Source organism: Lactuca sativa, chromosome 1 (genome assembly GCF_002870075.4).
Source record: "Lactuca sativa cultivar Salinas chromosome 1, Lsat_Salinas_v11, whole genome shotgun sequence".
In the NCBI taxonomy this organism is placed as follows: domain Eukaryota; kingdom Viridiplantae; phylum Streptophyta; class Magnoliopsida; order Asterales; family Asteraceae; genus Lactuca; species Lactuca sativa.
The window spans coordinates 40,682,889-40,697,585 of NC_056623.2; the positions used below are offsets into that span (position 1 = coordinate 40,682,889).

General features: G+C 33.7%; 2 protein-coding genes across 3 annotated transcripts; one reads left to right on the plus strand and one right to left on the minus strand.

Annotated features, from left to right (window-relative positions):
• The first annotated feature begins 356 nt into the window (after window positions 1-356).
• Window positions 357-7,006, plus strand: LOC111909699 (phosphatidylcholine:diacylglycerol cholinephosphotransferase 1). 2 transcript variants are annotated; one of them, XM_042900234.2, is made up of 4 exons: window positions 357-428; window positions 548-1,070; window positions 1,150-1,287; window positions 6,627-7,006. In XM_042900234.2, exons 2-4 carry the CDS (start codon window positions 669-671, stop codon window positions 6,978-6,980), a joined length of 894 nt encoding a protein of 297 aa, XP_042756168.1. In that variant the 5' UTR covers window positions 357-428; window positions 548-668; the 3' UTR covers window positions 6,981-7,006. The 2 variants fall into 2 exon arrangements, with proteins under 2 accessions (XP_042756168.1, XP_023761255.1); XM_023905487.3 differs by lacking the exon at window positions 357-428 and having other exon boundaries at window positions 466-1,070.
• Window positions 7,007-7,120: 114 nt separating this feature from the next.
• LOC111909709 (protein POST-ILLUMINATION CHLOROPHYLL FLUORESCENCE INCREASE, chloroplastic) lies at window positions 7,121-9,126 on the minus strand. The gene is made up of 8 exons (XM_023905498.2): window positions 8,972-9,126; window positions 8,610-8,733; window positions 8,438-8,522; window positions 8,257-8,335; window positions 8,035-8,148; window positions 7,829-7,941; window positions 7,626-7,736; window positions 7,121-7,422 (listed from the first exon to the last, which is right to left on the minus strand). The coding sequence occupies exons 1-8, from the start codon at window positions 9,075-9,077 to the stop codon at window positions 7,297-7,299; spliced, it is 858 nt and encodes a 285-aa protein (XP_023761266.1). The 5' UTR covers window positions 9,078-9,126; the 3' UTR covers window positions 7,121-7,296.
• Between the last annotated feature and the right edge of the window lie 5,571 nt (window positions 9,127-14,697).

Genomic DNA, 14,697 nt, shown 5'->3' on the forward strand with positions numbered 1-14,697 from the left:
AACATTGATGATATTTTTTAATAATAAATTATTAAATTAAGACTCCTGTTGCTATAATTTGTTAAATTGTTAAATGATGATTTTAAATAAAAAAAATTGAAGTGAAAAATCACGACATTATACAATCTAAGAGACTTCCACCTCTACTGAGTGAGCTGGTCCTATTGGCTTTGTATATTAATATATTTTCTTTAATTAATAAACAATAACAAAATAAAAAAATTGAAAAACAAAATATAAAGTACATTAGTGTTTTTATGTATGGACCTAAAGAGCAATAAAAACAAAGTACAAGGACCGTTGATGAGTTTAAAAATATAGTTAGGAAACAAACACATAATTTTGATAAACCAGTAATTTGTTAGAGATAAATTTACAAAACTATCTAGGATGTAACATAATCATTTCACAAGAAATGACATCGTAAGGTTCGTTAACCTATAACATGTTAGATCGTGACTAATTTATTTAAGAGATCTACACTCTCGTGGGTTTACTTGTATGTGTTGTTTCTCATTGATTAATTGTTTGTTGAAACGTGTACTAGGTACTTGGTTTACATTCCATTTGTAACCCCAACATTCTCTCATGGGAACCTCCGCCACTATTGTCCTTCCCCTATAAATACCTTATCTCACCAGTCACCACCCCCATTATTCACGGCTACAATGAACGGCGACACCCTCAACCACCGTTCTTCACTCCACACCAACACCACCAACCTAAAAGACCACACACTTGCTAAGTCTACCCTCGAAAAGGCATGCACTAAATCTAATGCCTCCTCATTATGGTTGCGGCGGAGTTGGGTTGATGAGCTACGGTGGCGGGTTGGTGAGATGTCGTTCATGAAATGGACGGCGGACGATGTGTCGGCCGTGTTGAAGTGCCACCCAATACCGTGTTTACTGGCTCTATTTTTGTTGTTTTTCATGCGTGTGGAGTACACTCTTCCAATGATTCCTCCGTCTTCACCGCCGTTTGACATTGGCTTTGTGGCCACCGTCCACCTCCACCGCATTCTTTCCGGCAGCCCTGTACTCAACACCATTCTCGCCGGACTTAATACGGTAATTCTTGTTCAAATTATGGTTGATCAATTAGTTAGAATCAAATGATGTTTTGATGAATTTTGTGCAATATTTGAAGGTGTTTGTGGGGATGCAAACGGTGTATATAATCGGAACGTGGGTGGTAGAGGGGCGGCCGAGAGCCACAATTGCGGCGCTGCTGATGTTCACTTTCAGGGGCATTTTGGGTTATTCCACACAGCTTCCTTTGCCTCAGGTGTCAATTTTCACTTTCCACGTTTCTTACTTTCTTTTTATATTTATGAAACATATATTATTCAAGGTTAATTAATCATATATAAAACAAAGTTGTATTTTTGTATTAAAATATACAATAAATTGAATAATTTACTAATTTATACAGTCATATTAAACTTTATTACTAAACTATTATCGATTGATGCATGTATAAATTAGTAAGATATCAAGTTTTTTTGCAAAAAAAAAAAAAAAACGTGTAACAAACTATAATGACTGCATGCATAATAGTAGGAGCTTTTCTTCGTTATAAATCGGCAAAAGCATGTACTTTTTGTATAAATAAGTCATTAAAACGTTTTAAACGAATAAATGTGAAATCTACATCAAAATCATAAAACAATGGCCAGCCTAAAACTCAATAGTTACAAGATATTTGTTGCATTTGTAAATTAAGTGATTATATATAGTAATTTGCATTATAAAAAAGTTGATCATTAAATAGACAAATAGGACATAAAGTTTTTATTTTATTTTTATTTTTATTTTTTTAACTTAACGAGGGATTAGAAAGTAATTTAATTAACCACTTGGGTTGTGGTGACTTGGTAAGGCATGTGGAAGATATAGTGGATAACCTATTGACCCATGTTCAAATCCTGACACCACTTAGCCCTTGTGGCCATGGAGGTTCGCCTGCAGTGACTCCAGGGCATGAAGCAAAGCTTTATGTTTGCAGCGGGGATTAGTCGGTGCGTGAAAGCTGGCCCGTAAACCCTCGTTAGGGAAGTTCCCTTTCCAAAAAAAAAATAATAATAATCTAATCAGAATATATATGTTTCATAAAAATAGAGGACAATGTCAATCTCAATTATCAATTATACATTTACAACATTTATGATGGGTAAATGAGTAATTTTGAACTTAATTAAAACCATTCGTGACTTTTTGTTTGTTTTATCTATTTGTTATTGAGCAAAATAATATTTCAGAAAGATTCCACTAACTTTTGGAGAAAGAAATGGGTCATCATCCACTGATTAAGATAATTATGGTAATCTACTGCTATGATACGTTTATTAGAAGAAATAGAAATAAATCATTATGAGATTTTCCTAACAAATAATAAATAGGTTACCATGTGAAATCCATTACATGGACAAAATAATTGATTCCATCTTGCACCATAATGGGTTGATAAAGAGGTGAGGCGGCAAAATGATTGATTCCGTCTTGCACCAAAGTATTAAACATCAATTTATTAAAGATTAATAATCAATAAATAATAAAAAATAAAAAATAAAAAATAAAACCATTAAGGGAAAAATGGTTTTATCACATTTGACAGGGACGAAAATAGTTAAAAAAAAAAAAATACTATAGTAACGGTCTGAATGTAAAAAAAAAAAGACTTTAAGGACCAAAAGCTTTTCACATAGATAACTTCAGTAATTTGTTCTTTGAACAATTAAAAACTAAATACTAAAAGAAAAAAGACCTTTTAGGTTATGCAAATTACATGTAAAAATGATCTAATCTTTGTCAAATTTTACTTTAGAGAACTAATCGATAAAATCAAAGGTTAAGGCCATATACTTTTGGTTCATATTCAAATAATAAACCCAATTACATAAAGAGAAACAAAAATTTTCTGGCCTTATTTTTTTTTAATGATTTTTCAAAAAAATACCGAAATTGTCATAAAAATTGCTGTTGGGCCGGGTTGGTGTTATTTTATGAACCATGCAAAAAAAAAAAATTGCTAAAGGAAATAAATGGTAACATGATGTAGGGATGTCAACGGGGCAAACGGGACGGCGATTGCATCCCCCGTCCCCGCCCCTGAAATCTCCATCCTTTCCATCCCCGCCCCCGCCTCCGAATTCCCCTTCTGCCCCCCGCCCCCGCCCCCGATTGATTTTGGGCTAATTTATTTGGGCTAAAATAAATTCTTGTTTGGGCTAAAAGAAACTATTTTTTTGGTTAACAAATAGAAATTTATAACATAATTTTACATGTTACAAACAACTTAAAAACATGTTTTTTGTTGAATTTTTGAACATAAAAATCATTTTATTGTTTATTATACTTATATAATTAATATATGTCAATTTATATAATTTATTAACAGGGCCCCCACGGGGGTTTCGGGACAGGATTACCAACCCCCGCCCCCACCCCCGATATTAAAACGGGGGTTAACCTTGCCTCCGCCCCCGCTCCCGTCCCCGATTTTTTTCAACAAATTCCCCCATACGAGACGAGACCATCATGACAGGGATGTCAAAAAACCTTGCCTCCGCCCCCGCTCCCGTCCCCACGGGACTTTTTGACATCCCTGTCATGATGGTGTATGTTTTAAACTCATTAACTTCTGATGAGACATGGGCCGTATTACTAAAGGAAATAAATGGTATATGTATTTATACATATAAAGGTCATTAAATGTAATGACTTTTATATGTATAAATACATATAAATATAAAAAAATATTTTTTTATGTATTTTTTTGTTTTGGGGCTACGATTTTGGTATAAATACATATGGATAGATAAAAAAAGTTGTTTTTATTTTTATTTTTGTGTAACTATACAAAAATCACAGCCCACAAAAACATAAAAATACCAAAATAGTTCTATTGTATTTAATGTATTTATATGTATAAATATATTAAAAAATTATGTATTTATAAAAAAATTTCCAAAAATCTCGATTAAAAAAACAGGGTAACATGGTGTATGTTTTGAACTCATCGCCTTTTGATGAAACATGGTGTCTAAACTAGATTTATCCTTTTCTTTTACAAAAATCACAAACCGACTTAGGCTATGTTTGACATATTAGCTGAAAAGCTAGCTGATAGCTGAAAAGTTAACTGTTAAATAAAAAACTAGCTGATAAAAAATAACGTTTGATAAAACTAACCGAAAAGCTAGCTGAAATATATAAAATTACATAAAAGGACATGTAGGAGTATGTGTTTCTATAATTAATTAAGGAGTGTATTAGGAAAATTTTAAAAAAGCTCCTAAAAAGCTAGTCTAAGTAGTTTTTCAAAAAACTAGCTTATAAGCTAGCTTAAAAGCTACTTTTTGGCTTACCAAACACGACAACATAAAAAAGCTCGAAAAATAAGCTAGCTTATCAGCTAGCTGTGACGCGCCAAACACAACCTTAATGATAAGCGGTTGTTCATTCGTTAGGCGCTTGTTGATTTTTAAAAATCATTTTGTAAATTAAAACTTAAAAGTTAGTTGAAAATATGTCTATTTCATGTGAAATTTCCTTTTGAATTTATAATAAAACTGATTTATTATTAAACCCACTCTTTTTTCCGATCTTTTCAACATAATTGTTGGGTGCTTTAATAAAAAAAATGGGGTTTGATTTATTGATTTATTTATTTTTTTACCGACAAATGTAAACTGCTCTTAACATAATACAAATATAGAGAAACCCTTTGATATTTGATGAAGGGCTACACCTGATGCCACGGAGCTAGAAACCCTTTGATATTTGATTTTTTTTATTTGAAAACAAATTTCAAAAGGGACTTTTACCTCTAAAACTTTTTTTTTCATATAATATAGATATAGAGAAATCAAATATAGTTCTATCTAATCATTTTGTTTTTACTTATCTTCTTATTCAATAGATAAAAACAGTATCAAAATAAAATAAAAAGATTAAAAGAGATTAAAAGAGAAAATTAATGAAAACATTTTTTTCCATATAAAGTTAGTGTTGCCAAATAACTTTTTAACTTATTGTTTTTTTAAGCCAATAAGCTAATAAGTTATTTTAAAAAGCATTCACAAACACTCATTTAATATAAGATAATAGGATGTATAGGAATAAAAAAATAGGATTATATTTTATTTCTCAATATTAATATCTTGTGTTAAATAAAATTTAGATAGAGTAACTCCTTACAAAACACTTTCCTTAAAAGAATAAATCAAAGGGTCAAGCATGTGTGGTTTTACGAAATTGGATTTTCTAAAACTTGAAATATATAAATACTAATAGAAACACTACATTTTGAGTTTATGCAAATTACAAGTGAAAATAACATAATTTCAATCAAAATTGATCATAGATAATAAACAATGTATGCAAATTACAGGTAAAAGTAACATAACCAAATGGAAGCTGATATATCCACTGAAATTTTTTATATTTCCACAGATTTCTTATGTAAATTGACAATTATGCCCCTCCTTTATAAAAAAAAATGGACCCTACTTAGTTTATCTCCCTTTCGTCTCCATCTCCTTCTCTTTCCTGTCATACCACCAAAAAAACCCAGGAAAACTCAATGGCCTAATAAATAACTAAGGTTTACTTCAATCCAACTCCTTAATATATAGGTTCACTTTATCTCCCTTCCATCTCTTCTCTTACCAAGGTACCATCAAGATACACAGTAACCGGAAAAACTCTAAACACGAACCAGATATTTGCCGGAGAAAAACCACGTTCGCCGGAGAAGGCCGTCTGCAAAGCAATTTCTAGATGCAAAAAACACCATTACATAGCACATATGAAAATCCGTTGGAGGTGGGCAAAATAAAGTCGTTAAAATCAAGAAAAAATGCACCATTACATAGCACAAACTGATTTTCTTTTCGAAATTTTTTTGGCTTCTTTGACTTTCTTGCCGGAATGTGAGGTACGTGTGTTTCTTGAAGTGGGTTTCACAGGTTTTGTTAATAACATGAGAGTTCAAACTCTAAACCAGGTGACAAATGAAACATACACAGTAAATCACTTACCTTTTACTTGGCTGAAGATTGCACCACCAAAGAAGCAACAGCGTGTTTAATCAGAACATGTTGTTGATTAGTGAAGAAGGGATTAGCGGTACAATTAAGGGCCTGAAATACGAGCTCTTGATCTAGGGTATTCAAACCCTCGTGATTTCTTGTTCAAAACACGTTGCAGACTGCATCAGGAGAAGGTTTAGGGAGATAATATGATAATATCGTACAGAGACAAAAGGTGGTCAGGTTTGAGTCCGGGAAGAACCATCGGAGAAGAGAGGGAAACTCATGATTTGTGAAGACAATATTCACGGTATTTTAGGGATACAACTATCACACATATTTGATTTTCTGATCTCTACTAAATGAAGGGTATAATAGACAATTACCTTTAAAAATATGTGGATGCATAAAAAACAACGGTGGAAATATCAGCTCCCTAACCAAATATTTATACTTTATATTCAAACAGGAAATCTTATCACTCATTTGTAACTGGTTCCATAAATTGATAATTATGAGAGTTCAAATATTGATCTTTTAAAATAAAAAAATTAACTGAAAACACGATTTGATCAAGAATTTATTTCTACAGGGATTTTTAGGTTCCGGAGTCGACTTTCCGGTTGGAAACGTATCATTCTTTCTATTCTATTCCGGTCACGTAGCGGCATCAGTTATAGCATCTCTCGACATGAGGAGGATGCAAAGGTCGGAATTGGCGATTCTATTCGACATCTTCAACGTATTACAATTCGTGAGGTTGTTGAGCACCAGAGGCCACTACACCATCGATTTGGTAGTCGGAATCGGTGCAGGCATGTTATTTGATTCCATAGCCGGAAAATACATCCACAAAAGCCACAAAACACCCACAATTGACCCCAATTCCAATGGTGATCGTAAGGCCTTCCTTGCGTCTCCAAAGCTTGGAAATGGGACACAATGAGGACTCTTTTTTTTTTTTTTTTTTTATTTACTTAATCAAGTGTTGTCTATGTAAATAATGTTTAACTCTGTTTTAAGATAATGACATCACTTTTGGAGAATGGTTTGAAAAAATAAACAATGAAAAAATTTATAAAATAGTTAGGACTAAGGGAAAAAGCTTCATTTCCCTAACTTTCTGTATTATTGCGTATATTGTATTCGAATGTATTAACAAGAACAGACACGACCATGAATGATAAGTGCCTATTAACTACAGTTGAATGGACTAGTTTTTTTTTTTTTTTATAATGTTGACAATATTACAATTGTAGATGTTAATCTTCGGATTCAGAATCTGAGTAAGGAGGGCATGACCCATCGTCTACATTGGCAAGAGGGTTGTATTCTGGAGAGCCTGGATCAGTGCAGCCGGTTACAAGATCAAGTTCGCAGCGATCCGCCTGCACCACATACGATATTGTCAGGACAAGACAGGACATAACAGAACCTAACAGGTTTTGACACGTAATGAATTAGGACTGAGACGGTGAGTTGTTAGTAGACTTGGACTGACTTAGGTTGTACTGTGTTTGACATGCATTGGACTTTGAGACTGACTGATTTTATATCTACAATGGAATTGGATTTGTAGCTTGTTACGTACCCCTTCGCTAGTCAAGTTACCCATCAATTGGCATCTATCAATGATAACGCTTGTGTCGGGATATATTGCCTTCTCACACGCACCCTCTCGGCTCAATTCCTCCGTGAGACCCTGAATCATGAATCACCGATTCCTATTCCGTTAGTTTAGAGTAATCACAAAATGATTCACGTCAATTCAAATTTGAACAAACTCCTTTTTACCCGATTAAAGAAGTCCAATTCTCGATTTCTCCATGCTTTTGGCACTTGAAATTGCAATCTATAAGGACCATCCCATTCACTTCCATTTGTGAACGAGAAAATCAAATTCACAGCTGCAGTATCATTTACTCTCATTCAGTTTATTTATTCAGCCTAAAAAGAATCACAATATTTGTTCATACAAAACACAAAAATCATTTTGTTACCATGCTTAGGAACACATATTTGGATGGTGTAATATGGAGGATCGGCCTTGCCTCGATCTCTGCGTAGCATAGCTCTTGGCTCACCACCACACATGATTGGTTGATTAAATCCACCTGCAGAAGAAAAAAAAAACAAATATTTTATTATATACATAATACCTTCATAAGGGTCTCTTTATTAGATTATTATCACGCAGTAAAAATATTATGATGAAAACATACCATTAAATGCGATTCCAAAATCTTCATTTGGTGCGAGTTTGCTAGCAGCGGGATTGTAAAATAGTTTCAGTCTCTCTCCCTGTGAATTCGATTGATGATTTAGATATGAAAGTCGAAACACAAGTATGAAATGGAAGATATATATTTGATAATAAATCGAAGTTAATGCATAAAAACGTACGGAACTAGGAGGAAGGCCATTCATTGTTTTCCAGTAGACTGGAGCTCGCCCAATGTCGAAATCCGCCCATGAGGGAAGAACTGCTCTGGAAAATGACCAAGGATTTCTGTTAATAACGAGAGCTAATATCGACGATGAAAACATGTAAGGAGAGTGGAAACCAGAAACGTACTCTTTAACTTCCTCGGCGGCAGGAGTTGCTACGACAGCCGCAGCCCTTATCTTCCGGCTGGTCTTCACCGGATTCCTCCATTTTTGATGTTCTTGTAAGGGAGAAACCATGAATTGTTTACTACCTGTAATTGGCTTACGAATTATGTCGGATAATATAAACCCGATTTGTTACGAATAGCTCAAGTTTAAGTTTGCTATACAGTTTATGGAGCAGGAATTCAAGGTTTTAGGTTGAAAATTTGCACTGATTATCCTCTTAATTCCAATCCTCAAGTGAATTGCCCCAATTTACTTGATATATAAGAAATCAAATGGAGCAGACAATGAAGCAAACAAGTATAGATATAAGAAACGGCGTACCATGAGTGTTTGCGACGAAAGTAGTTAAATTACTGCTGGATGAAGCACGAGAAGCCGATACGATTTGTGCCCATGACTGGAAGATCGGAGCACTTGTAGTGGCCATTTTCACAAACAATGGTGTGCACCATTCGCGCTTTTAAAGGATAACAATAATAGGATCAACTAAACAACAAAATCTTGAACAAATATCTTGAAATTTCGGTTTGAAAAATGGCGTACCACAAAATTCCGAAATTTGTGTGGGTGTGATTTTATATCTCAAAGGCTAAAATTTTCAGCATACACAAAATTCCACCATTGTCAAAAAGTCTAGGTAGATATTTCTTTCTAGTAATGGGACAAACATGATACATCCGAGTTTTGAATCCATAAGCTTATTTATATATATACTAATTAAGAAGTAACAGGTGAACAGTACCTTGCTCTTATTGGTTGAATTTTTGATTTTCTTTTTTCTTTTTTGTAATCTGCATTTTTCTAATTATAATGGGTCGGTGGAGTTACTATTCATTCCCAAGCCGTGTTACTTTTAATCATTTCTTCTCCTCTACGTGTTTCTCTCTCTGTAGTCTACCTTTCTTTTGTCCAATAAAATGTTTGCACATATTTCCCACCGACTACATCTCCATCTCTGATATCTACTCTTTGAAGCTTCATTCTGACCTCCACTGTTCCGTTTTTGAAATCACCATCGGAGGTTTTCGTTTTCTTTATCTCCTTTTTGATTATCAACCATCTGGGCCTGACAATTATCGTCAAACCGTACCAGGCTTATTCACCATCCGGATAGGCGTACCGAACAACGGTGTACGTTCACCATGGAAGGGAGGAGGACTATCGCACACTGTTCCTCATCGACCCTTTAAATCAAAGTTTGATGCCTCCTATCTGTTATCGAGAAAGAAAAACGGAGGTGGGTTCCTTCGATCCTTCACTGGTCAAAAATAAATACGAAGGAAACAGGTGGTGATGGTATTTGTCGATGGTGTTGGTCTAAGGAAAACATCACTCTATTCTATTTCTTCCAACGCTTCTGTCGATACTCGACCATTACGCCATCATTGTATTTGATTTCAGGTTTGTGACATCGACTTCAATGACAACTCATGTAAGGAATTATTGAATAGAGACAAAATTCATGGTTTATTTTCCCTATTTACTTTGACGGGGTAGTGGTGGAGATGGATTGTTATTTGCCCTGCCTGATTACAAAAACTCAAAGTGGCCATTGGGGTCACCTTCATAAATTTCAACTTCCACACTTCCAAATATCTCTAGGTATCTCTATTTCTGATCAAAGTGGCCTATTTTTGTTTCAACTGTAGAAGTATAAGTAAGTATACACTAAATGTATTGGTTCTTCAATTTTTATTTTAGGATGTTAAATTTTCTATTCTTTAGTCAAAATAGATAATTGATTTTATGATGATTGTGTATGTGTTTTGCCTTCATCTTCTTTAGGGGAAACGACAATAGAAAGAGTTTGTGGCGACGACGAGAAGAACACATTTCCGTTGCTAATCTTTTACCCGAACAAACAGAATGAGAAAAGCTTTCACCATGTAAGATTTCATTTTTCAAATACAAAATGAATTAAAGAGAATTTAGTTTTTGAGGATGTATGAATTAATGGTGTCTATTTTATGAAGTAAATTCTAATTTTTTTAGGATGTATAGATTAATGGTGTCCATTTCATGAGGTAAACTCTAAATAAACTCCAAAATTGTAGTGTGCAGTCAAGATTTTCACCTAACAGAATTTAATGAGGCTACGTAGTTGCAAGTTGCCGGCCCATTCCCATTACATATTTACTGACTATGATTCTTCTCTGCCGTATTTAAACCAGAAAAATGCGGTTCAAGGACAACGAATGAAAAGGGAGCCCTCTGCGACATTACAATGTCACATAATAAAGCTCCAACTTAAAACTTCTTCACTTATCCATTCTAGATCGGTTTAGATCCCATTAAAGGGTTTGTCTCTATTTCTTCATTCTTGATCTGTTTTTGATTATCTTTTTATGTATGAATTATAATGTGGTTGATTGGATCCAAATGAGCTCAGTCGATTATCATTCATTTCATCTTTTATTACGATATAGACCAGTAGCAAGATGATTAGTGACCAAAATCTGTGGAGCACAAGTATGTCAAAATTCTATTTTGGATGCAGTAATGCCACCAGTCAGCTCCCAAGTAAGTGGTTTCTTCAAAACTCAAAAGGGTAGTTAGTTCTTGTAATGCTTTTCATTAATTTGTGTGTTTTCTTTTCTTTAACCACAGAAGCTCAATCAGTAAGACGACCTAATCGATACTTGCTGATTGACACCAGTAGAGGTTTAAACCAACAAAGAATTGGGGTTACTCATACTTGATAACTTGACATCTTCCTTCATTTCATCCTATTTACATAAACTAACTTATCTTAATTCTACCTGTAATCTCAGATTATCATTCTTATTCTTATTTGGTTGAAATTATTTGGCATCTACCTAAAGACAAGATTATCACAGTTTACAGATGTCGCCCATTAGTTGATCCCATTTACCACATACAACTTTTGTCAATGCAATTGCTTGCTTAAAGGTAAAGTTTTTTATTTTATAACGTGACATTAAATATGCTTACTCATTTGTATATGTTTTTATAAATAATGTTAGTCTTGGTGTCTCTTTACATATGGTTTTTAGTAATTTTTACTTTTTTCATTTAATATTGTGAAAATATTAAGTTTTGTGAATAATGGTATTAAATGAGTAACGTATTTTGTTTGCTGGAAGGAAAAAGTGGGGAAAGAATAAGCTATCGTGCTGTCAATTTGTTGTAATTATCAGTTATTAAGCTTCAATGTTATTATTTTGTTGTGATTATAATCTGTTAGGTTGTTCTGATTGTAAGCTACTAAGTGGTTCTGTGTGCAAATATAGAAACCACGCATTTGTCCCATCCAGTTGATTTCGCTAAACATCTGGCAGATGTAAGTAATATTTACTGGAAATGATTGCTTAATGTTGTCATTGTCTCAACTTGTATTGGGGTTTTATGCATACATTGTAATCACTAATTCCTGGCACTATCCATCATTTTTGCATTAATGTTGTGCAGATCTTCGAGTCTTGATTAAGGATTTTATTTTATCTTTATTTTGTAATTTATTTTAATGACATGGAAATGTTGTAAATTATGTTAGGTTGGAGTGAGACTGCTTTGCAGCTACTGCAGGTGTTATAACATTTTGAAAATAAAAATTGTTGTTAGGTGTAACTAAGTAAATATACTTACGGTTTGTTATTTCGAAGCAGGGGCATTTTCGGTATTTTCACGTCTTTTGTCTACGTACTTCCTTTTGTTAGCACCCTACTTTCTTTTATCTCTTAAAATAGTTTGTTGTTCTTTCTTATTTATAGCTAAAATAAAGTCAATTTTTTTTCATTAATCTTTTCTTCATTGATCCACTTCCTTCTGAACACCCTTAAGAGAATCCTTAACATTATGTGAAATCCATTTTTATTATGTTGGAAATGGGAAGCGACTTGCAGGCTACTTCTGTCCATAGAAATATGATACTTTTAGACCAAAAAAAAAAAAAGAAGACAATTTTACCCTTTAATCAAATGCCAAATTCCAACCCCGCACCGCGGGATCCTTCCCTAGTTAATATCTAAATCCACATTTTAATCAGGGTTAATAAAACGTTGTATAATAATTATTCGGATGGGGTCGTAAGGTGTATTTTGAAAAGTTTCATGTTGAGTAATTTGCTAAAATGATCAAATTATGGACTCCATATATTACTTAAAACTAGGGCTGAGCTGGGTTACAAGAACTAAACCAAACCTGGCTAGAACCAAAACCGAACTAACCCAAATCAAGAACCGAGTACTGGGACAGGTACATGTAAATCAGTTCCCGCTTTGCAGTTTCATTACCCACAAACCCGATTTCCGTATAATAACATTCATATATCGTGTTCTTGTGTATATTTTACTTGATGTTTTTGTAGTATTTTATTTACGTCACTTGAGACATGTTCGACACGCAACATTTAAAAGCTTCTAGCTTTTAAAAAAACGCTAGTAAGAAAACAAAAATCTCGTTCGCTGACTGGAGCGTTTAGCTTTTTAACCTAAACAAAACGCTCTAATTAAAAGCTACATGGAGTAACTTTCAACCAAACGTTCCAAAATCAAACGTTACCCACTACCAGCTATCTGCTACCAATTAGTTTGTTGAACACGCCCTTAGACTAAATGTCATTTTATGTAAATGTAAAACGTTAAACCAAAAGAATATGTTATTTGGGCTTAATGTCATGGGCTAGTTGTCATTTGGTCCAAAAGAATAAAGATAAAGTTGATGGCAAATTTAGAGTTGCATGTTGGCGGTTCCAAATCTGGGTCGGTTTCGAAACGGTCCGGTCTTTTTGAGGTCGGTATCGGAACGGTCCAGTCTTTTTTCAGACCAGTCCCGTTCGGTTTTTTTCTGATCCGGTCTTTTTTCAGAGATCTTTTTTTTTGGATCGGTCTTTTTCGTCTAAGTCTTTCCGTGCGCCTTTTTTGGTTCTATTTACGGTTTTTTTTTGTTCCGTTTCGGTATTTTTCGATTCTTTTGTTTTGGTTTCGAGTTTTTTCCATTTACAAATATGAGATTATCACCAAAAGGATAAATTAAGATTTATTAAAAATGATAATTTAAATTTAATAAAAGAAAAAATCAAATAAATTAGATAGTTTTAGACTGGTTTGGTCTCGATCTTTTTTTGTATCCAATCCGAGACTGGTCTTTCTATATAGTTCTAGACAAATTGATACATAGGCACAAAAACAAGACTTAAGTTTGAAGTTTGAAAAAACAGATAAAAATTTGACCCAATAGCATACAGAAGTTTAAAGTTGATAGCAAATTTTACCATACCTTAATGTCTAATAATGTGTAAATTTTTATTTGGCATAAAAAAATATAATGCTAATTAAAAAAAGATAAACATTCACAAATGTTCTTTTTGTTTTTCTATTTTTGTTTCTTAAAATAGTCTTTATGAATTTTTTTAGTGAATGGCCCATTTAGAGCAAATCTTGCATACCAATGGTTATTTTAGTTTTAATTTTGTTCAATTACGGATCATTTTTATCGACTCTATTAAAATATCTGGCTAAACCTATGTGAAATTATTTTTTTGCCCTCATTTTAAATCACATTTAAAGAAATAAAAATACATCTCTCTCTCTCTCTCACACACATAAACCACCATTGGTATGATGTTATTTCTAAATAAAAACACCATATTTCAAGCTAACATCATCTATTGTAATTAAAGTCCAATTTTAGTTGCAACTATTTAACCACTATAAAGAACAACAAAAATTCAAGAACAAGAACAACCATGAAGCATTATTACTGCACTTGGGAGGGAAACTCCTATGTTCTTGAGCTTTGTACTACAACTGCTGAATCGAGAACGAGAAAAGGGGGAGCCTTGACCAAAACATACGTCCACCACCATACACCACCAAATTACATTACCATAAAACAACCATCACCATCTTCTCTAAAATGCCTTCATGTCGCCATCACCAACCATCAGACTCGTCAAACCATTACCTCCACCTCCTTGCACCGGTCAGAATCACCAACCATCAACCCCACCTCATCGTCTCCTTCTTTCTTTCCCCTTCATTCGTTCCTTCTTCCTTCCAGTCCATCATCGTGAAGCAGGTAAGTCA

Bases quoted from the DNA above. Each gene is read 5' to 3' on its own strand.
- LOC111909709 (XM_023905498.2), bottom strand. From the start codon at position 9,077: ATGGCCACTACAAGTGCTCCGATCTTCCAGTCATGGGCACAAATCGTA. The intron at 8,523-8,609 runs GTACGTTTCTGG...GTCATTTTCCAG, and splicing joins GCCGCCGAGGAAGTTAAAGA to AGCAGTTCTTCCCTCATGGG. The intron at 7,423-7,625 runs GTACGTAACAAG...TATGTGGTGCAG, and splicing joins GTAACTTGACTAGCGAAGGG to GCGGATCGCTGCGAACTTGA.
- LOC111909699 (XM_042900234.2), top strand. From the start codon at position 669: ATGAACGGCGACACCCTCAACCACCGTTCTTCACTCCACACCAACACC. The intron at 1,071-1,149 runs GTAATTCTTGTT...CAATATTTGAAG, and splicing joins TTCTCGCCGGACTTAATACG to GTGTTTGTGGGGATGCAAAC. The intron at 1,288-6,626 runs GTGTCAATTTTC...TTATTTCTACAG, and splicing joins CACAGCTTCCTTTGCCTCAG to GGATTTTTAGGTTCCGGAGT.